General features: G+C 40.4%; 1 protein-coding gene and 1 long non-coding RNA gene across 2 annotated transcripts in view; one reads left to right on the forward strand and one right to left on the reverse strand.

Annotated features, from left to right (window-relative positions):
• The window catches only part of magu (SPARC related modular calcium binding-like protein magu), a 58,230-nt gene that overhangs the window by 3,676 nt on the left and 31,596 nt on the right, over positions 1 to 22,958 (reverse strand). The window contains exons 3-11 of the mRNA XM_019045484.2: positions 13,022 to 13,210; positions 6,201 to 6,248; positions 5,371 to 5,460; positions 4,497 to 4,748; positions 3,597 to 3,815; positions 3,287 to 3,412; positions 1,479 to 1,589; positions 841 to 922; positions 126 to 213 (exon numbers count right to left, since the gene is read on the reverse strand). Of these exons, the coding sequence (XP_018901029.1) occupies positions 126 to 213; positions 841 to 922; positions 1,479 to 1,589; positions 3,287 to 3,412; positions 3,597 to 3,815; positions 4,497 to 4,748; positions 5,371 to 5,460; positions 6,201 to 6,248; positions 13,022 to 13,210 (1,205 nt within the window). The remainder of the gene's footprint in view (positions 1 to 125; positions 214 to 840; positions 923 to 1,478; positions 1,590 to 3,286; positions 3,413 to 3,596; positions 3,816 to 4,496; positions 4,749 to 5,370; positions 5,461 to 6,200; positions 6,249 to 13,021; positions 13,211 to 22,958) is intronic.
• Positions 220 to 3,275, forward strand: LOC109033061 (uncharacterized). The gene is made up of 3 exons (XR_002008984.2): positions 220 to 565; positions 1,199 to 1,324; positions 2,982 to 3,275. It is a non-coding gene; the product is annotated as an uncharacterized lncRNA (long non-coding RNA).

Here is a 22,958-nt window from a genome sequence, read left to right on the forward strand (position 1 = left end):
TAATAAATCCATAAATGTAAGGAGAATGAAGCCTTCTTGAAAAATCAATCATCCATGAAATTGTCCTTTCCTGAGAATGAAACTCTTAGCTTCTCCAATTGCGCTTAAAAGATTTAGTTACAAACCTTGTTTTTGCTTTCATCTAGATACTGGAAGTAGGAGGTTAAAATTTGCTCTTCATTTCCTAATGCCCAAGTCACTTCACTTCCGTTACTGAAATCAAAAAGATAAACCATGAATTATCATCGCCAGCAATATATTATTTTTTTCTTTCCAGATTTGTAAGGAAGGACTTCTAATTTTAGCTGCAAAACTCCCTGAAACTTATAAGTAGAAGTGTCACAAAATTAAGTCAAGTAAACGATAAAATAGAAGATTTTTAGGAATCAATTGACAACATTTTACTGGCCCCAATGAATGATCTAAACAATTTCCGAGTTGACTTTTTTATGTTTTAAAGTAAGACCTCTCATGGGAGAAACAGATTTCTAGATTTCCACCAGTCAGTGTGAAGGCTCTTCATTTGCAGAACTGGACAGCAGCCATCAAGCTTTATTGAAATGAGGTTGGTAAATCAGCTACAGATTTTAGATACAATATTGATGAAGTAATAGTAAAAACTGTCGTGATGCAAGGTATCATGAGTGCGAAGTGGTGCAAAGGGTGTTGACAGTTTACCTCTTAAAAATCTCCAAAAGAGTAGCGTACTGAAGCGAGTAGTTTTTAGTTGCATAATAACTTGAGCTCCTATGAGCCATTGACAAGATTTCCGTGATTTTCTCCTTACGATAAACTTTAAGCGATCATTTCAAAACAGCAATAAAGATTGAGAACATTTACCTTGATTTGTAATTTGATAACGTTTCTTTGAATATTCTGGTGAGATCCTGTGAAAATAGAACCTTTTTTGCCTCTGGGCAACCTAAAATCAGAGGAAAGTTCATATCACTCAAGTTTTAATGTATCTAGTGCTCAATGCAGGCCATAAAAAATATGCATGACTTAGATTTACAATGAACTTTAGAATTGTTTTTAGAATGTTTAAAAATTGAGTATGATAGATGACAGATTTCGATTTGGAACAGAATCAAAAGTTCATGCCTATCGTCACTTTCACTAAAATTTTTAGTCAGTTTTATTAGTGGAAATCTTATCATATATATTCAATTAATTTTTTTCTTTTAACTTTTCATTACAGGCAAAGATTTTAAGACCTGTTGCAAGTGTACGGGGCAAGTGACGGGAAATTACGAACAAACTAGGCATTGATATGAATAGAATTACGCAAACAAAAAGGAAGAATGAAAAATAATCGTATAAAATAGTTAGTATATTTCATATTTTATGATAAGTTCTATGTTGATGTGTCTTTAATTTAGTAAGTGAACTTTCAAGTCCACAAAGAAGAATCTTTAGGTTGATAGCATTGGAGCTCAAGATAAGTGAGCTACTTAAATGACATCTGATAAAATAATTACCTTTCATCGGTCTGGGAGGAGACTGCAGCGTATCGCAAGATGGCCTTTGGTTGTACCTAGCTGACCCTGGAATCGTTTTCCCAGTATCTTCATGAGCACACCAACAGTAACCTATAATACAGATTCATGCAAGCATTAAAATAGTGGCCTCTTTCTTTGTTGTTTCTGTTCTTTGTCGGTCAGAAATTACTGTCCTCAAACTAAAATGATGCACGTGAAGTTGTGTAAAAGAGTACATATCATTAATATAAACTTCGAAGGATTCTGCCTTTTTCTATTTCACTCGAGGGGAAGTGTCCCCTCCCGGACTCTCTTCCCCACCCGGTGACTGACGCTGCGCTGCGCTGTGCTGAACGGTTCAGCCTGAACCTTTCCCCTACGTCTGACCGTTCCCACTCCTCTGTCAATCGAACCATATGCCACCGCTTACGTATTGTCGCTCGCCCACCCAGGTACCTACCGGCCAGCGGTCAGTTGATGATAAATCTCGCTCATGCTCCTACGCAGCTACGCATTGATTACCTACGCCAGCGAATTACTTTCCAAATAATTAGAATTTCTTCGATAATAGTTTTCTTTATTTATTCGACGGTATTTTTTCTCTGTTCTACTGTGATTTCCTTGGTTCTCTACTGTGTTTGACTGTGTTGAAATTTATATTAATACTCACACGGAGAAAAAACTTCGTGCATGGGACCCGACGTTGAGATCATATGAATCTCTTAAAACTTGAGGTCCAGCTGCCGAAATTCGGGTCAGAAATCTGAAACACTTCGGTATGCACCGAGTACTTCAGATGTGTGACCTGAAACCTTCGGTATATACCGAACTACTTCAATTGTCTGACCTGAACTTCGGCAGATGGACCTTAACTTTTCGGATGCGTGATCCGAAAACTTCAGAGATCCATATGATCTCAGCTTCGGGTTCCATACACAAAATTTTTTTCTCCGTGTTTCCTTTTAGGGGACGCAACTAAAATTTCAGTAAATTTTTTCAGAAAAGTAAAAAAAAGTGGCTAACAATGGTTCCTCACCTTCTCGTGGTGTTGGCTGTTTTTACTAAGTGGGAACCGTCCATAAGATATAGTCTATTTCTTGCTCTGCCATTATTATTCTACAAGTTAATTGTGGAATGAGAATTTCATAATGTTTTCTATGAAATCTTCAAAATATAGTGATAAAAAATTTGCAACTACTACAAAATCGGCTCGCGAAGCGAGCCGAATGTCACTCGCGCAGCGAGTGACCGGGGGTCCAGGGGGCGTAGCCTCCGGCTAGGCGTGACGGGCGCGCGAAGCGCGCCCAGAACGGCTAGTAAAAAAAATAAAATTAAAACAGATTAGTTTGCCTTTTGAACGAAATGAAAGAATAATTGCCCCGTATTAAGAATGCATGAGGTCATGACTTTTTGTGGTGTTGCCAACTTATTGTACTACTTTCTTTCACTTCATTTTAACACTTATTTGTCATGATCATAATTTTTTTCTTTTTTTTTCTACAGGAAAGAAATCAAATGATAAAGCTGCCCCCACTAAAAGAGAAGTCAAAGAGAAAATTCTCAGGAATTCCATCACAAAAGTATGATCTAACCTCTCTCTCTTCCTCCTAGTGTCCGGTGCCCTGTCTTTTGGTTTTTTTACAGCAATATTCCAAAATAGTTAAAAACAGGTAAAGGAATTTCCTTTTTGCTCATTCATGTCATTCATTTTCCAGCTGATTTAATTTTAATCGCGAATTTTATTTTATTTTTTACTTTTTTATCTCGTTACTCAAGTGAAATGTCCTACACCATTTAAATTTTCTTACCTTTTGACTTGAAGCACTGCACCTTCTCGTACCTTCCATCGGGTGTACATTCTGGAACATAGTTTGGAGTAGGCCTGAACTGTAACTCATCCAAAGCAGTTTGTCTATCATAAAGACATCCACTTGCTGAAATGAATGAAACAAGACAGAGTCAAACTTTTTTGTATCTGGAAATGGCTAATTTTACTGACACCCTTGCTTGAACTTCCGAAAGATTTTTTTTAGAAAAGACAATAATCTCTTCATACCTCATGTATAGTCTCGTTTATTAGTAAAAAAAAAATATTCACTTAATTATTGAAAATCATACCCTCCATCGGATCAGCTTCAGGAACAGATTCAATGGGTAGTTTAGAGTCGTCGGAGTCCCCGTCTATCCCTCCTTCATAGGGAAGCAAATCTTCTTCGGCGTCCATGCTGCCCAACGCATGCGAGTCTTCCTCAAATTGATCGACCTCAGGTGTTTCCTTCTTCACTTCCTTCGCCGGTGAAGCTGAAGATTCTTTTCCTCCATCGTCTTTCTTGTTGGCTGAAAAGTATGGTCACTATTTTACATTATTTGGATGCACTCTCCGACTTTAAGCTTAGGAGAAGGAAATTTCTAAAACTGAATCGTATCATTTTTGGCATACCATTTTACCAAACGACATCAAAGTTGTGGTATATTCTCTGTATGAATGCAGTTTTGTATTGCTTCAAATGCTTAAGTATTTTTCCTTCAGTTTTCCAAAAGAACACTCAAACAGATTTTAAACGACAACTCAATTTTCGCTTTTTTCTAGTCAAAAATGAGATTGTAATTATTTCGAAACGTCCTGGTTTTATTTTTATGTTTTGTATTTTATTGCAGCCTTTCCCCAGAATAAGTTGTTATTTTCTTATATGTACAGATGATTGTTTAAGAAAAAAAAAACAAAATAGCTTAATTGATGTTTGTTTCTGAGGAGACCATTTGATGACCTCTGTACTAATCCACAATTTTATTTTCATCTCTTGAATTTCTCAAATAGGTACGTTATCAAGTCTCAGAAATTACAAATATTTAATCTTTTACTTCAATCACTAGGAAGGCGAATATTATTTTTTTTAAGGTTTTCTTATTAGCAACCTTGGAAAAGAGCGAGGAAAATAATTTCAATTTTATATGAGTCATCCAGAGACTTTATAATTTCCGTAAAATTAAATTATTTACAATTTGCAATATACTTACTCTCATGTCCAAAACTAAGACATTTAATCCATTCAATTTCCGTGATGAAAGCATCTTTGTTCTCATCACAAAGGGGAATGAATGACTTGGCGCAACGTTTCGGTTTCACAACTTTTTTGACAAGCCGTCTTAAATTCCTGAACTCTGCTTTGGATAGATTTTTACTTCTATCAACGTCCAAGACAGAAAATTTCCACTTCACTGCTTCCTGCTTCAAGTTTTCTTTTGAAGATGGATTTTCTTTGCTAAAATCTAAAATCAGATTTACAAAATGCTCCATATAGATATTTTAACTGACAATTTTTTTCATAATGAGGTCCTATCCTACGAGCAGATATATGCAGTGTGCATGCGCATTGGTTGTAATGCATGGGGTTTTTCAGGCTGCACGTGACTTATACTATTTTATCATGTGTGGTGCCACCGTCCTAAAATATAGGAAGGGAGAGTTTAGGAGTAGGTTCATCGGTTTATGTCAGCTGTTGCTTTTATTTTTCTGTTCAAAACATGTCAGTGTTAACGAAGTTACAAATTTTTAATTTATGACAATCTCAACCAAGAAACAAAATATAGTGACTGGGCTTGATGGAATAATGTGTGCAAAAAGGCTATTGTCCAACAAGCGCCTCTTCATTATCACAAAATTAAAACATAGGTTGTTTTTATTAAAAACTTCATGAAGATTGCAACCCAAGATCTGTGTTAGCTTTTACAAACCTGTAGCATCTCTATTGTTTAGATTTAATGGGCATTTACACTTAAGACAGTCACTTGTACCACACAACAGTCTTGGGTACTCTGATCTTGATGAGTGAAATCTTAGCCAAAGAAAATAATTCTGAGACTAGAAATTGATGAATAAAAATGTACTTACTGCTATTTTGAGAAATATCTCTGTTATATTCTGTGCTAAAAAAATATACAAGATTATTTACAAATTGCGCTCTGTCTCCAGCATCACAATCTGTAAGAGAAAAGAAAAATATAGTTAATCAGTCATCATTTTAGCAATCCATGTTTGCACTGAAAGAAGAACAAATTCTCAAGAATACTTCCATCAAGTTTTTCATAATTTCCTCATTTTTCAAATTCCCTAACTCATCCCAATTTTCTTTTCTTTTTCCCTAACTGCGAAGTTTCTGGATTTCCTTACTGATTGTTACCAGATTCTTTTCTGTAACCCTCAAACAGAACTCTCCTTCAGTTTGTTTATTTATTTATTTTTTTTTCATTTTATTTAATAACTCTAACTTTTTCTGAACTTAAGCCGAAATTTCCACTTTCTAAGACTCATTATAAAAATCAACAGTTTTTACCGTCTCTGATGGTATCAACTGAAGTTGCAGTGCCCAACTCCAGTAATTTTTTTTACCTTGCCCAAGAATTCTATGTCTCTTCCTGACTTTCCCGGTTTGCCAGATTGCCAGGAACTTTGATCAGATGTTTAGTGGCATAAAGTTGTTTCTTCATTTTAATGGAGTTACGAATTCACCTTAATGCAGCTCGCTTTTAGACTCCCAGCAAAACCCTTAGCATTAGAAAATTTTGATTTTTTTTTCTTAATTCAATGAGGGGACTGAAATTCACCTGATAGAATCTCCATTCACATTTTATTTCATGCTTCTTTTCCAACAGCCATTAAATCAGAAGCTCTCATGTAACTGAAAGAAGTACGCATTAACAATTAACCGAGAGAATACTTACTTCTTCTTTGGTTTCTTGAATTATTCCGGCCCTGCTTTTTCGATTTACCTAAGGAAACGAAAATAAAAACCAAATTATTTCATATTTTCGTTTATCCTACCTCAAATTGGCTAATTGACGGAAACCCTCTAGCAAGGGACACGTAAACCACTTAGCCGTGCATAATATGCTTGAAAATCAAGATTAAGAAGGTTTTTTTTTTTTTTTTTTTTTTTTTTGTGAGGGAAGGGTGGGAGGCCGTAGAGCCTCCTCGCGCTAGTCGATTTATTGGTGTCATGTTCACTCACCCATTTCAGCGATTACTTTTCGAGCACGGCCGTCGTGAAGTTGCCTATTCACAGTTCTGAAGGCGATTTTCACACATGCATTGCGCAGTATAAACTCACGTGAGTTCTCGTCAACGGTCAAATTGGTTTTCATGGGAATTCAGCGCATCAGATGGTGCCTTCATGACCGCTCAAAAATCTATTACCAACCTAAGCTGAAAAATTTGTATCTCGTATATCGGTCGAGCTAAAAAAGAGTTCTTTTTTTAACCGCATACCAAGGAATCGCTTTTAAAATAGCTCACCGCTGCCCTAACAAATTTTCGGAGCATTGATGTTAATATCTGGGTCTTGACTCAGAGTCTGCCCGAAATCCAATCCTAATTTTTCCCGTCGTAGACGATTTTGTCTCTGAATTTTTAAAGTGGCTTTGAAATCGGCACTTTCCGTGAATGAATGTTTGCCTGTACAGTGCAAAGTCTCTGCACCGATTCACTTATTTTCCGTTGAACCCCTCTCTCCCCCTTTCATTTTTCAAGATGAGTGTCTTTCGAGGTCAAGAGAAGAGTGACAAGTTCTGGAAAATTCAGTAAACTTTGTCTGAACCTGAAAAGTCAGGGTATTTTGTGCAGATTCTTGAATTGTAGAGCATCGCACTCTTTGCGTTTTGAGATAAGCGCGTCGAAAGTTTTTCGTGAAAAAGACTGTCATGAAAAATTGTGTATAGAAGAAAAAAGAACCAACGAAAATTGTGTGAGCATGTGTGTTGTGTTTTTTTTATGTGCATATGTATACGTCGCTCTTATATCGCGCTATGGCGCACTGCACAGCCAAACATTACATGTGCCTGTGTTTTCTAATGGTCATGGAGCAACCAACAACGCACCGTCTTTACACTTGTCCAAAACCCCTAAAAAGTCAAAGGACTTTCAAGTCCAAGAAAACTTATCACCCTGAGATATCAGAGCAGGAATTCGCTCCCGGAAAGAGTATATACTCGATCTCCCCATATGAGGGCCGTCCCTAAATTACTTAACGCTCGGGGGGGGGGGGGGGGAGAAGAACGTTACGCCATTTTGTTTTTTGATGTTAAAGGGCAAGGGATCTTACGTCACAAAAGCGTTAAAAGGAGGGAGGTGGGGGGTCAAAAATGCCGAAAAGTGCGTTACGAAATTTATGGACGGTTCCTAACCACGAAGGCTCACCGTGGATCGAATTAATCAGAGAGGTCAGACATTAAATTTTTTGCTGAAACTGCGAATTTCGATGTTTATTTCGTCACATTTTAAATTTTAAGGAGTGTCCCTAGAAAATTTCATGAGGAAACCAATGAAACCACTTTTAGAACCTCTGAGTTTGGTATAAACGGAGCTTTCTAAGCATCTTAGCTTTTGAAGTCGCCAAATTTTGTCCGACCTCTCCTATTGACTCGTCCTCCGTGAGGCGGATCCAGACACTTCGAGCGGAAGGGGACGTCCGGCGGGCTTCTCCCAGAGAATTTGCGACATTTTTAAGGATCTAATATGCAGTTTGGGTAAATTTCGTAATGAACAATCACCAAAACTGAGCGTCACACTGGAAAAAAAAACACGTTGGATCTAGAGTCCAGACTCTTGAAAACATTGACAAGAAAAAGGACTCTTGATTCAATCAGATTTAAGCTTAAATCAAAAGGAAATGCGCTCAAATTAAGAGGCTTGGTTCTTGATTTAAGCTTAAATCTGATTGAAAGAGTATTTTTTCTTGTCGATGTTCTTAAGAGTCTGGACTCTAGATCCAATGTGTTTCTTTTTTCCCAGTGTTCCTTCTTCTTTCCTCCTTTTCCCTTCTTCATTTTTTTTCGGGAGAAGGGGGTTCGCGCCCCTTAAGCCCGCCCCTCCGCTTCTCTCCCCTTTCGGATCGACGTATGCTTAACCATGGAGAATAATTCCCACTTCGCATCAAAACACGGCCAATAAATTCAATGAATAGTGGGACGGGGACTGGTGACTCGGGTGAACGCGAATTGCATCCCGTGCCAAAAACACTCCTCTGTCAAACATGGGAAATCCACCCATCGAGATTGGTCCTCGCTGCCGACCGCTATAAATTTCCCACGGCTTCTGCGGCTCGACTCGGCGCACAATGACTCGAGCTATTGGACAAAATCAGACATTAAAATTTGTCTACTAAATCTGCGAATTTTCCATGGTAAAATCCTCACAGTTAAAATCTTAAAGGAGTGCTGCTTACGGAACGTTTACCGGCAAACTGACGAAACCGCATTTAAACCTCTACGTTTTGCATCCGGTGAAGGTATAAACTTCTGAAGTTCCCGAACCTCGTCCCAACTCTCTCGTCGATTCATTCCAGTGTGCGGCGGCCCGCGGTGCAGCGCAGCATGCAACTTGCCAATATAAAGGCAACACCCTAAGGTTTACACTCGCAGGGTAATAAATATTTCCTCGTGTCGAGAAATCCCGTGAAACAATTTTCGGACTTGATACGTATTATCCTGACTATTTTTGCGAGTGAATAATCGCCCTCGTGAAAATGGCAACCATGCTGTTCAAAATTTCCGTGTTTCTCTTAGAGTGGTATTTTTTTTCGTACAGAACAACCAAATGAACCTTGTTGATCGACCAAATTCTTGGTCAAATCGACCGAACTATGGGTTTCTTTAGACATCTGAAGAAGAAAAAAGTGTCAGCCTGCTGAACTATATGTTTGTACTTATATTTCTCTCGATGTCACTTTCAGCGGAAGATCCCCGAACTCCCTTTGGTAATAAATATTTCCTCGTGTCGAAAAATCCCGCGATACAATTTTCGGACACGTATTATCCTGACTATTTTTGCAAGTGAATAAGCACCCATGTTGTAAAAAGAGCAATCATGCTGTTAAAAATTTCCGTGTTCCCCGTAGAGGGGTACTTTTTTTCGGCCAGAAAACCAAATGAACTTGGTCGTTCGACCGAATTTTTGGTAAAATCGACCAAAACCGTGGGTCATTCAAGACATCTAGAATAAGAAGAGAGAGACACTCTCTTCTATGAAGAGAGTGTTAGCCTGCTGAACTATACTGCACTCACGTTTCTCTCGATGTCCTTTTCAGTAGAAGACCCTCGAACTCCCTTTGGCCTGTGTCCGGCGAGACCCTCTGAACCCCTTTAACCTGATTTTAGCCCGGGGTCACGATATCGCCGATCCATGCCCGTCAATAATTCGAAATATCGAGACATTCTGAACTCGGGGCAGAGGTCAATCGAATCAAATTGATTGAACTCCCCGGAGCGTGATGTGATGTCGGAATCGATCAGGCAACTTTCCTCATTGAGCTATTCTGAATTTTATTGAAGTCTCGCGATGGAAACTTTCCGTCGAGCTTTTTCTGGTAAAGCAATTGGACGTTTAAATGGACGTATTTATGCAAAAGAAGTCTCTTACGCGGGGAGATGAAGACACCCCTCCGCCTGCGGGATGGATTGGGTTTTAGGATTGAAGTTTGGAGGCTAAGTCGAGCCGAATTCGATGCTTAAAAGCTGCCGTAAATGGGGAACTAAGCGGTAAAAGGAATGGACTTAGCCCGGTAGATATTGAGGGGTTTTTCTCAAGTTGCCAAGTTGTTTGAGTAATGCTCCAAGCGGAAACACTCACTGAAAAAAAAACTTCGCCAGTGGAAGCCGTACTTCCGGGCCATATAGACATATCGTCCGCGCTCCGGTCTCAAAGGTTGAAAATTCCGAGTGTAGCGGCCGGAGCAATCGAAGCTACGGCTCCAGCACCTGGAACTTTCGGCCTCTGAGCCTGGAACGGGCGGTATGTCTTCACAGCCCATAACTTTTTTTTCAGTGCTCTCACGTGAAAAACGAAGAGGTCCATCTGTGGGAGAATCTTAAAAACCTCTTTCAAAATGCACAGAAATGTGCTAATATTTTCGTTCGGAGTTACTCAGTTTAATTTCAACTGGACAAATCGTGCTCTACGTGAAATTTCGACGAGGGAATGCACGCCGTATTGATCAATTTGCGTATTTCGTTCGAACATAGAAAAAAGTTTGTTCATGCGACCCGCAGTTCAGGTCGTGTGGATCTCGGAAGATTTCTACTCGTGCACCCATCAATACTTGAGTTTCCCTGCCGCAGTTTGAGTTACTTTTGAGTACTCCAGTCCTCCGGTTGTCTGCACAGAAGTTCAACCGAAGTACCTAATTCTTTCAGATGTTTGATCAGCCTCACCCCTGGGACCTAAAGATTTTGGATGCTTACCGAAAATTTCATGTCCTGAATTTCAGGTCTCCCGCAGGAGGTTTTTCTCTCCGTAAAGCGGTTAGAGGTTAATATGCCTCGCCAAACGTATTGTGTACTTTTTCCTAATCAGGGTGTCTATTAGTCCAAAATAGCACTGTTTTTTTAAGGACGGTCCGGAAGTACTGAAAGAGTGCGGAAATTCCGCAAGAAGGTCCGGAACTTCCTCCTCCACGCTACGCGTGTTTTTTAATAAAGCCTGAAAAGTATGCAATCCCCTGCGCGTTGATTCTTATGCCCGTGTCCCACGATCAAATGAACTCATCAAATGCCAGATGGCGAAGGTGCGTACTGGTTTTCGCGCAAGTCCGCACGGGCTCTATTCATAAACATTTAACGGTCCGCCAACTTTTGATTGCGCAGACACCAGTACGCATCTCCATAGAACAATAAAGCTACGCCTAGAATAAAAAGGCGTTAGCTTTATTCTTCTACAGCATCTCCGCCATCTTGCATTTGATGAGTTCATTCGATCGTCGGACACGGGCTTACGAATAATATTTGCCTGCATGATCGCGATTGTGCAGTCCGATAATCTTCATGCTACCAATGAAATATTGTGTCTACGTCATTTAGTCGCATTCAATCGAGAATTTCAAATTTTCAACGTTTTTCGAATTTCGTCAAATGGAGGCACGGGAAAAGCACCGACTTTTTCTGTTGAGGTTCTGTTGGAGGCACTGAAATTTCTTGGGAATGTACTTTAAAAGCACTGATTTTCGGCCAGCCTGTTTTAGTAGATGCCGTGCTAACATACTTTCGCAACATCGCCGGCTAGAACACCTTTACAACTTCTGAACCAAGCACCTTCTATATATAGATAGCAGTGGATGCACTGGAAAAAAAATTCGATTGTATTTAGAGTGCAGACTCTTTAAAACATTGACAAGAAATAATACTCTGTATTCTTGGGACTTTTTGCTTGAATCAAAAGAAAATCCGCCTACATCAAGAGGCTCGGCTCTTCGATTCAAGGAAAAATCGGATTGAATCAAGAGTATTTGTTCTTGTCAATGTTATTAAGAGTCTGGACTTGAGATTCAAGCGACTTTTTTCCAGTGTGCAGGAGGAGGATTGAACTTCGAAGCTCGGAGAGGATCTCAGAGTTCCTTGATTCCCGTTCGACCGGAAACGGAAACGAAAGCGACCCGACGCTGGCAGTGACGGAGACACCGGGCAAGAGTCCCTGCGAGAGTCCCTGCGAATCGTCAGCTTTTCCGGGGTGCCTTTGAGGGGGAGGGGGAGGGGGGAGGGCGAAACTCCCACATTTTCAATCGTTCATTTTGGCAAAGTGGCTGTATAGATGATTCGGGGTGGGAAGAATCCATTAGATCCGATAGCTTCGCCATGTCTGTTATCGATTGGTGGCCAAAGCCAAAAATGATGCAGATTTGAATACGACAGGGAAGCCTCCGTGCAAAGCGCTCGGAGAGTGAACCTTCCTTGTAAAGCGGTTAAGCAATATTGGCACCCCCGACGTTTGTTGCAATGTTGCCTAACCAATAAAAATTGGGGTATAAAACAACTTTTGGTTTTCAATTTTCAGGAATGAGTGAGTTGCGCTGGTCTCAGAATCGTGCATTAATGCTTGATTCTTGTTTAAAAATATTAAGATCCGTCCAAACAGCAGCCTCCTACTACGTTCATTATCAACCGAGACATCGCGCTTTGAAAAATTCGGTTAATGACTTCATCCACCGCAACTGACAGCCTTTGTTTCTTCCACCTTGATTTCATCAGATCACCCAGAGGAATTCGGTTATTTTACGGTTAAATCGTCCGAATTTCGGTTAAATAGTTTACTGTGAGATCTGGGAATGAAGAGAGTGTCCGCCTGCCGAACTCATGTACCTACTCTCGTCTCTTTAAATGTCGTTCAGTTATTGCGAGTGGCCAGTGCCTTAAATTCTTGTCGATGCGATTCAGGCTGCTAGCGCTTGGTTTTTAACGAAGTTGCTAATTTTCATTTCTTCCAGAAATTCCTGCCGATTTCTTCCAGAAATCCATCTCCGTTGCTTTTAGCATACACTGTTTCCGTTTCCTCAACTGTCGAAGTACCCATCTATCCTTGACTTTGGGCCAATTTGCGTTCCACCTTCCATTTCAACACAAAATATTGGTTACGTTTCCTGACGGTGCGGAGCATCGCTCATATGATATCATTTCGGCTCCAGGCCACGAATATTGAAGAATTTTAATTATTCGTTCTGTCAAACTTGTAACTTTGCAAGTTTGCCAGCAGATTTGAAAGAGATGGGAAAGGGTCTTACCTCTTGGAGGACATTTGGGCAAAGCGTGGGCGACCGAAGTGTTGGGGATGGTCTTGCCCATTGGCGTCACACACCAACAGAAGGCGGCCTCCTCGTGACACTGCACAGGAGCATACCGCCCATCGGCTCGACATTGTGGCGTGTAACCGTAATTTTTTTGATTCAGCACCTTCCAGCATGGCTGCTTCTCTGCAAAGAAACAGAAAATCAAGCAATTTAGTAGACGTAGAATTATAAACACCAAAAATAAAAAATGATTCTTTCAAAGTAATCATCAAGAGGTCCCAAATTGCTCAACAGGTGTGAGATACTGAATTTGATGTGTGAATTACACAAATTTTGGGACGAAAGAGCCATGCACAAAAAGGGCCAAAAACGGCCCATTTTTGGGCCCTCGAAATTGGGGTCGAAGTGAGGTTTTTTTTCATCCTTAGGGTGACCCTTTACACATACTAAAATTTCAGATTGAGTATACGCACCGTTTTCGAGTTATAGGGGGGCAAAGTCCCCAATTTTCACCCATTTTTGCAGGTCTTTTAATGTCGAACTCCGGCTGTTACGAGGTATCAGATCTAGATATTGAAGCGCGGTTTGCAGTGATTTGTTCAGCTACTCCTGTAGTATTTTTCCATATCTTTCACAAAGCTCCAAATGGTTTTTTGGGGGACGGGGAGGGGGGCTTTATTCATACTATCATGACCGTTAGCGCATCTTACTGACTTTACTTTGTTCTTTCCTCTCCACGCCGCGGTCACAATGGTATTTTCTGTTGGGGATTTTTCTTCTTCTTTACATTTTAACAATTTTAATGTCCTCCCCCTCTTTTCCCCTTTTTACCCCCTCCCCCGAAATCCAAACACTTCCTCTCAAGTGTTCTTCCTGTGAGGCAGATATGACGAGGTCATATGTGGGGGATTATTTTTCTTTCTTTACGATTGATAAACTTTGACCCAACTTACTTCTTCCTTACAGGGGTAAGGGCCCCCTTACCCCTGTATTATCTCCCCCTGCCTGCTTTACTTTACTTGAAGTATTTTGCTCCCTCCGAAGCAGCAATGACGATGTTTCCTGTGAAGAATTGTTTCTTATTCATATTTTTCACGTTTCTCTTTCCACTTCTTTGTTTGATTTATTCTTTCCTACGTACATTCTCTTCCACTTTCTCTTCGCGTGACAACATAACTCCCACCAAAAAGTAGTAAAAAGTAGAAGAAAAGTGAAAAGTAAAGAGAACGAAGCAAAAGAGGGACGAACAAGAGGGGATGGGGAAGAGGAAGAAGGAGGGGAATAATGGAGAAGAGTAGGAGGGTGGCTCAGTATGGCTATTCAGTATTTCAGTACCTAAACATTAGTAATACATTATTTGCCAGAAACATTGTCATTTCTGCTGGGGAGGGAGGAAAATACTTCAAGTAAAGCGGATCGGGCAAGGGGGGGGGAGATAATACAGGGGTAAGGGGGCCCTTACCCCTGTAAGGAAGAAGTAAGTTGGGTCAAAGTTTATCAATCGTAAAGAAAGAAAAATAATCCCCCACATATGACCCCGTCATATCTGCCTCACAGGAAGAACACTTGAGAGGAAGTGTTTGGATTTCGGGGGAGGGGGTAAAAAGGGGAAAAGAGGGGGAGGAAATTAAAATTGTTAAAATGTAAAGAAGAAGAAAAATCCCCAACAGAAAATACCATTGTGACCGCGGCGTGGAGAGGAAAGAACAAAGTAAAGTCAGTAAGATGCGCTAACGGTCATGATAGTATGAATAAAGCCCCCCCTCCCCGCCCCCCAAAAAACCATTTGGAGCTTTGTGAAACATATGGAAAAATACTACAGGAGTAGCTGAACAAATCACCGCAAACCGCGCTTCAATATCTAGATCTGATACCTCGTAACAGCCGGAGTTCGACATTAAAAGACCTGCAAAAATGGGTGAAAATTGGGGACTTTGCCCCCCTATAACTCGAAAACGGTGCGTATACTCAATCTGAAATTTTAGTATGTGTAAAGGGTCACCCTAAGGATGAAAAAAAACCTCACTTCGACCCCAATTTCGAGGGCCCAAAAATGGGCCACTTTGTGCATGGCTCTTTGCCCCATTAGAAACAGCAGACTCCGTTTTTAATCGAACCCAAGCGTTCAATTCATGAAAGCATCATCCTTTTTGGGGTGGAGAAAGTTTCTCGCTTTGACAACTTTCAAGCTTATTCGAAACTCTCTACACGCGAAATAACGCGCTTAATCATTTTCCTCTCATTTTTTTAGCGCGCTTGAAATCCCTCTACACAAAAAACAGCGCGCACGGCAATCGACAGTTTCCTATACGCATTTTTCAGCGCGCTGAACAATTGCCGTCACATTTGTCAACACACTTGAAATGCTTCCTTCGCGGTTTTCAGCGCTTCCTTCATTTAATGTAGAGTGCACTTGAAATTCATGCATTTCAGTAAAAAATACCACAAGAGTACTGAAATAATAATTCAGCAATCGTAAACCACACAAACTCTCGGCGTCCACACATTTTTCGCGACCAGATCCGTCGTTCGGTCGCAAAAGTTTTGCACCCCTGCATTCCTTTTTTCAACGTAATGGTTTCCTGATGATCGCGTTTAAACAAACATAAATCGCGAGCCTCGACTCATGACGTCATTGAAACGGTGGCCGCAAAAATTTTGGAAGTGTCTGTTTATCAGGTCACTGTTCTTGGCCCCCGATCCGTTACTTATAAGTCATATGTGCATCCTCCATTCTTACCAGTGATGTATGTGTCGAAGGCAATTAGCCATCGGCGGTAATTTGCAAGTCAACGGTGAATAATGGACCACTAGACAAGGTACGAATTTCAGCATTCTGATACATGTTTCTCAACCAAAATTTCACGTAGAACACGATACGCACAACGAAAATTACCAAAATCAACTCCTGACGAAGATATTTAATGATTCTTGATGCGTGAATTCAAACCACCCGCTCATGAAAACTCAATGCTCTACGTGATTCACATCGCGCGCTAAATATTTATCATGACAGTCTCTGCGATGTAAAAATCTTCAACTTCAATCTTGACACTTTGGCTCAGCTATAGCAAATTACCAATAGTTTGAACAACACATGGTGGAAAATGAACATTGCTCGATTGAGAAGCTTGCTGAAACCGTTGTAGTGCGCGATTTGACTCACGTAGAGCTTTGAGTTTCTTGTGAGCGGACAGTTCAAATTCCTCGTAATCAGTGCGAAATAAAAACGTTAATATCTTCGTTAGAAGTTGATTTCGGTAATTTTCGTAGTGTGAATCGTGTTCTACTTAAAATTCTGGTTAAGAAACATGTATCAGATTGCTTAAATTCGTACCTTGTCTAGTGGTCCATTATCTAAAAATCAAAACTAGAAAATTTGCGAACGAAGGAACAAGATTATGCAAATGATTATTTTGCCTTTAATTTGAATACTCTCCCGTATCCCTCAGTCAAAACAAGGTGGTAACTTTCATTCAGGAGAGCTCGAGATCCGTGCGGTCTCATTGTTAGTTGGGTTCAGATTAGACAGGCAACTAAACTAACTCCGTGACAATGCGTAGAGTATGACAAAAAATGAAGGCGCTCCAAGCCGAGATCATGATTTTGCTTTGAAAGCCGTTACCATCATTATGCCGATGCAGATTATTGCGCTTCGCCTAGAGAACACGGAAACCGGTTTCAAGTTCCTCGCGATTGCGAATCGCCTGCGACCTGAATCAATAAAATTTGAACAAAAAAACTTAATTGCGCATGCAGAGGATAACGGGGCGTGAAGGTCGGAAGGGCAACACGTTTTTTCAACGCTGAAACAAACATTTTTCAGACTAAGAGAACCGGAGCCTCTTGTCTCAACATCTCTAGGAATCGCAGCAAGCCGTTTTGAAATTATGATACCTGCGAACTTGCGGCTTCCTTCAGAATGTCTTCACCTTCGTGATCTCTCCAGGGTCGGGGGGGGGGGGGTTGCCTATGCTGCCGTGCTAAGGAAAAACGCCGTATGAACATTCGAGGGTTGCCACATTTCCTTTGATAAAATGTTTATTTACGAGGAAAATTATGAATATTTTTCCTTGAAATTTTCAGGAACTTTTGATCAAAATACGAGCAATATTCTCTGAAAAATTGGAAGAAAAATATTCATAAGTTTACCAGAGAATTCGTGTTGTATCGAAGAAAATTTGGCAACGTCTGAAGGTTCATACGGCGTTCTTCCTTAGCACGGCGGTATGTATAGTATTATTTGGAGAGGGACTCGGCTCAATTCGGCGCCCCTCTGGCGTAAAGGCGTATTTCTATTTTCACATGAGACCTGGAAAGCATAGAATCATATGGGGGACAGGGGTCACGTGGAAATTGAGATACACCCTTACGTCAGAGTAGCGACGAATTGCAGCCTTGAAATTTTAATGCCCTCACACATGCATCACATTGACTACAGAGTGTGAATAGCTGCAAAATTTCGTTTATATAGATCTCAATGTTAAAAAGTAAACAGGAGGCAGGCGGACTTTGAAAGACCCTCGATTTTTACTTTTTCAACTTTGGCAACATTTGAAGAGTCGAGGATTTGAACTTTTGACAGTGTAGTTTCCTTCGAACTCAACCGCGAGATAGTGACTCCCTCTGAGCCTAAGATAGTGCTTCCACAATGCACGCTAACTATCAGTTGCGAGGGGAAGTTCAAGACAATGCAACTCACGTAATTAGTTGTATGAACTCTAACTTTGCTTCAGAAAGATGAATTGCCGAGACAGCAAACTTATTCTGCTGCGGACTGTGCCGGAAATATCCTCAGAATGTTATATTGCCGCCAGCTCAGTCGTGCCAAATGGGGGCTCAAAATATATTGTGGTACAAGTTGGCAGTGATTTTTATGCAAGCACGCCAAGTGCAACCTTGCACTGCATTTGAACCCTCTTACGCAAAATATTTAAAAGTAAAATATTTGAATCACATATTGCAGAAAGGGCACTATTGCAGAAATGTTAACTGTTCAGAAAATGCAAAAAACTGATTTGAGTAAACTATAAGCTTTTGGAAAAAAAATTTTCGAGGTTTTCTTTTGTCCCCCAAGTAGACTGACAATTTCCATAAAAAAATTTTACATGATACTCTTTCTGGGTTGTAAATAATGACACTTGAAGGAAGAGCATTAGTGCCCTTTCTGTAATACATGGGGGAAGGAGCCATAAAGAGTGATAGAATGAAGCCAGAAAATTATTTTAGCCCTTGTTTTTCATCTCAAATGTATGGCAATGATGCATGTCTATAGCGAAAGTTGGAAATTGTATATCTCCATTGCAACGTTTAAAAATTTCTGCTCTCTTTTTATACTACTTTTTTAAAGAGAACTAATGGAGATTTCCCCATGAAATTTTCAGAAAACAATCTTGATGGTGTGAAGAAAATTTACACAAAATTTCAATAGAGAATACTTAAGAACAAAAAAAAGAAGACGAAATAAAATTAGCAATGTCGCAATTGATGGTATGCGATTTCGAACTTTCACCATGTGGTTTGCCCACAGCTCTGTAAATTCTAAAAATATTTCTGGCTTATTTCAAGTCAAGAAATTTAAAAAAAAATGTATCCTTTGAAGTTCATTAGCGTAGTAATCTTATACCTACTTCCTCATCCAACCTGTTAAGGGCTCCTCTCACTTCCTACACTCAAGGTTCAATTCTCACTCCTTTCATTTTCAGCGTGAGTGAAGCGTGTAGCGTGATCACTGTCGTTTCGAAACGCAAAATTAACCTCTCAATCGTATCAAAACAAAACAAACGACGAGTTGCCGCTGCCGATGCGCGCGCACCCAGTGGGCATGTACTGCAGAAACGGCACTATATTGCTGCAACAGTGCCCTTTCTGCTCTACGTGAGGAACTTAACCCCTGTCAAAAACACATAAAAAATGCGAATATAGAGCCCTGTCTGCACTACAGGATGTGTCTACATACACTAATGCGAAAACCGCAAAAAACTCAATTTCGAAAAAAATGTCGATTGTGCCCTTTCTGTAATAGCTGATTCATTTTTGGTAAGTACAAAATCCAATCTCAGTATATTTGACGCGCACTGAGAAGCGACTATTCGCGGTAGGGTAAGAATCGCCTTCATTTTTCGGTGATACAAAATCATGACACTGACTTTATAATCAATTGCATCCTCGTTTCTCCGAGCTGTACGTCCCAAGCGCTCATCTGCTTACACTGCAGACGAGTAAGAATTGCCCTCATTTTTCGGTGTTACCAAACCATGACTCCGTAAAATAATTACATCCTTCGCTCTCATGGGTTGTACGTCCAAAGCTGTCATCTGATTACACTGTAGAAAAACTACCAAAGGCTAGTAATTGTCTCTAATTGTCGATGATACCAAATCGTAACACTGACGTTAAAATAGTTGTATCATTCGTTCTCTTGAGTTGTACGCCCAAAGCTGTCATCTGATTACACTGTAGAAAAACTACCAAAGGCTAGTAATTGCCTCTAATTTTCGATGATACCAAGTCGTGACACTGACGTTAAAATAGTTGTATCACTCGTTCTCTTGAGTTGTACGCCCAAAGCTGTCATCTGATTACACTGTAGAAAAACTACCAAAAGCTAGTAATTGCCTTCAATTTTCGATGATACCAAATCGTAACACTGACGTTAAAATAGTTGTATCACTCGTTCTCTTGAGTTATACGCCCAAAGCTGCTTTCTAATTACACTGTGGAAAAATTATCGAGGGCCAATAATTGCCTTCAACTTTCGGTGATATCAAATCGTGACACGGACGTTGAAATAGTTGTATCCTTCGTTCTATCAAGTTGTAGCATTATAAGTGGGAAGACACAAAATACAACACATCGAGTTTCAGTGTAGTCGTCTGGATACTACCTGCTGCCTCAATTTCCGCTGGCTCAACAAATCATAACCGCTGATTATCCCGGAATTTATTTTCACGCCAGTAGGGTGGAAAGTTTCGCCCACATGACTTTTCCTTTGGCAGCCCCATCGGGGCCCGGACAAACTCCGCTCTTTGCAAATATTGAGTGGGCCTCCATGTACCCTAGTAATAGGGATTTCTGCTCTGCCGAAATGAGGCATCTTTTCTTCTCGGTCGATGTCATGACACGACACGGAAGGGAGATCACGGATCACACAAAATTAAATTAAAAAAAAAAAAATATTACAGTAAATTATCACAGCACAACTCGCAAACACTCCAAGAAAATAGATATCACAATAAATTAATAAATCACATAAATAAATAAATCACAGCACAATTCCAAAACCTCCAAAACAAAACCACTCGTCTGACTCGTCCTCATACCGGCATGTAAACAAAAACAAACCGAAATTTTGAGGTTACAGCAAATCTCCCGCCAATATTAATCTCCAACCCGCTTCTTCTTCTTCAATACAAGAATCAAGGACGGTGATTGGATAAAAACAAATTCCTCTTTTTCGGTCAATCATGCAACATTGTAATCTGCCGCCACGTTTGAAATAGACATACTGTCTATCGCTCCCTGTTCCATCGCCGTCCCATCGAGGTCCGTGGTTGCAAAAATTCTAGCGATGGAACTGCTATAGAACGAACCCGCACTTCCATCGCCGGGAGCCATAGAAGTCTGTGGTCGGGCTGCTGATTTGTTAAACTTCAACCCGAACGTACAAGAAAATGAATCGGAGGCCCGATTGTCAGCTTAAGTTCACCTAGTTTACTAAGCCTAACAGTGTGTCAAGTGGATCGTTTGAAGTGCGCATCTAAACGATAAATCACTTTCAGTGGTAGGTATCAAAGCCAAAATTCAAAGGGAACCTCTGCTGTCCTCAGCAAAATCGCAGCAAAACCCGAGATATGCGTATCTGCAGTTTCACTATCGGTATGTAGATACTTGCTCTTCCAGAGCATTTTACATTTTGTGACTGAAAGGCTTTCAGTCACAAAATGTAAAAGTGAAAGGTTCTTCAAGTGGAAGTAATTTTTTAATAGGAAGTAGGTCCAAGAATAATGAAAGGTATGGAATGCAGAAAAATCAGTACCCGATTCAACAACTGATGTTGATGTTGAAGCTTCTGTTTCTGCTACTTTAATGTACTGTAGGTTTATTCCTTTCTTCTTTAGAATCTTTTAGAATTATTGTACTTCTGGTACAATTTTCTCTTGGCAGAAATTTTACGTTGATGCCCCGGGTTAACCGGATGAACGTAATAAATGCCGGGCTTTTCGGCAGGAAAAACACATTTGATCGCAAAGGAAAGCTGTACGAACTTAGTTGGAGAGATTTTTCTGCTCGCACTCTCTGTTAATAATGACCAGATGATAATGTGTATCAGTTTCTGTCGGTCTGAATGGGTCACTAAACCATGAACGAATTTTGACTTGCGAATTTAGTTTTCTGAAGGAAAATGACGCGTAGAACACGATACGCTCATTAAAAACGGGAACAAGTAACTCAATAACCGAGAAATGCGTAGTTCAAATCGCTCAACCTATACGCAAAATAACGCCCCGGTTTCGCGCCGCGCCGAATGATGTCATCCGGCATCAATCAGAAGCGGGCAAGGGTTTCCACGACTTCCGTCAAATGTCTATCTACTCTTCGTATATGAAAACAATACTAAAGTCGAAATTATATCTTTGGAATTCAAGACTTGAATCTCATTCATATGTTAGCTATAATGAACGAGCAACAATTCCACATTGAAACACGTTTTATTTAAACAAACATCAGAGGAAAATGAGAGAAGATTGCGATACGACTACCGCAGTGCGTCAACACCGTCAGTTTCCCGCCATTCGGGTGCGCTTGAAATGTCTTGCAGTTTTTAGATTTTTCAAAAGCGGGTTTCTCCGCGATTTCGGCTCGATAAAAATGCGGAAAAATCACCACGTTATCTACTCACATTGTATTTTCATAATATTCAATAAACTAAACAAGGTTTAGTGACCCATTGGTCAGGAGTTGGTCTCTGGATTCGAGAAGTGCCTGACCATCGGAGCTTTTTCCTAAAATACCAATGAGATATTTTGCAAGCTCTTTTTTGGACTTTCCTGGAATTTTATCAAAATTACATTCAGTAATCCGGGAATTACAAATAGGATCTTTTCCAGGTTCTTTAGAGGGAGAAGGGACAACTTTTTCAGAACTATTTTTGGATGGGGATCCAATTTTTCCAGGTTCTTTAGAGGGAGAAGGGACAACTTTTTCAGAACTATTTTTGGACAGCATGTGTGGAAGAAAAACGGGAAGTTTTGATTGGAGTTGCTGCGGTTTTCCTATGGACGGCAGACCTGACTGACAATAAAGCATTTCCTATTTGAATACACGTGGTTTTGAACGATCTGGACGAGAAGATGGTCCGTTTTCGGTCTTGCGAGAGCCCTCGCCTGTTAAGGTGATTCGATGGCCGCCATATTTTGTGTCAGAACGGCATGCGATATATCGCATCAATTGGTTCCATTTCCTCAGCTACTCGTCATTTTTCTCCAATTTCGAGATCGCAATTCTGTTGTCAGGAGACTAAAGCTCTCACTCACCAATTTTAACAAAGAAATTCAACGTAATAAAGGCGTGGTTTTTTCGGAGAGGAAACATCGCATTCGATACTGATATCGAAACTGCACTCGAATGCGATATTCTCTCTCTGAAAAAACCACGCCTTTATTACGTTGAATTTTTTTTGTTAAAATTGGTAAGTGAGTGCTTTAGTCTCCTGACGACAGAATTGCGTTCTCAAAATTGGAGAAAAATGACGAGTGGCTGAAGAAATGGAACCAGTTGATGCGATATATCGCATGCCGTTCTGACACAAAATATGGCGTCCATCGAATCACCTTAAAGGTTACCGTGGTCGTGGCGAAAAGGAAGAGGGGTGGAAAGTGATTGCCGGCTATTGAAAGCCGATTAACTCCGAAAAGGTCGCGGCCGGGGC

This window comes from Bemisia tabaci, chromosome 3 (genome assembly GCF_918797505.1).
Source record: "Bemisia tabaci chromosome 3, PGI_BMITA_v3".
Taxonomy (NCBI): Eukaryota; Metazoa; Arthropoda; class Insecta; order Hemiptera; family Aleyrodidae; genus Bemisia; species Bemisia tabaci.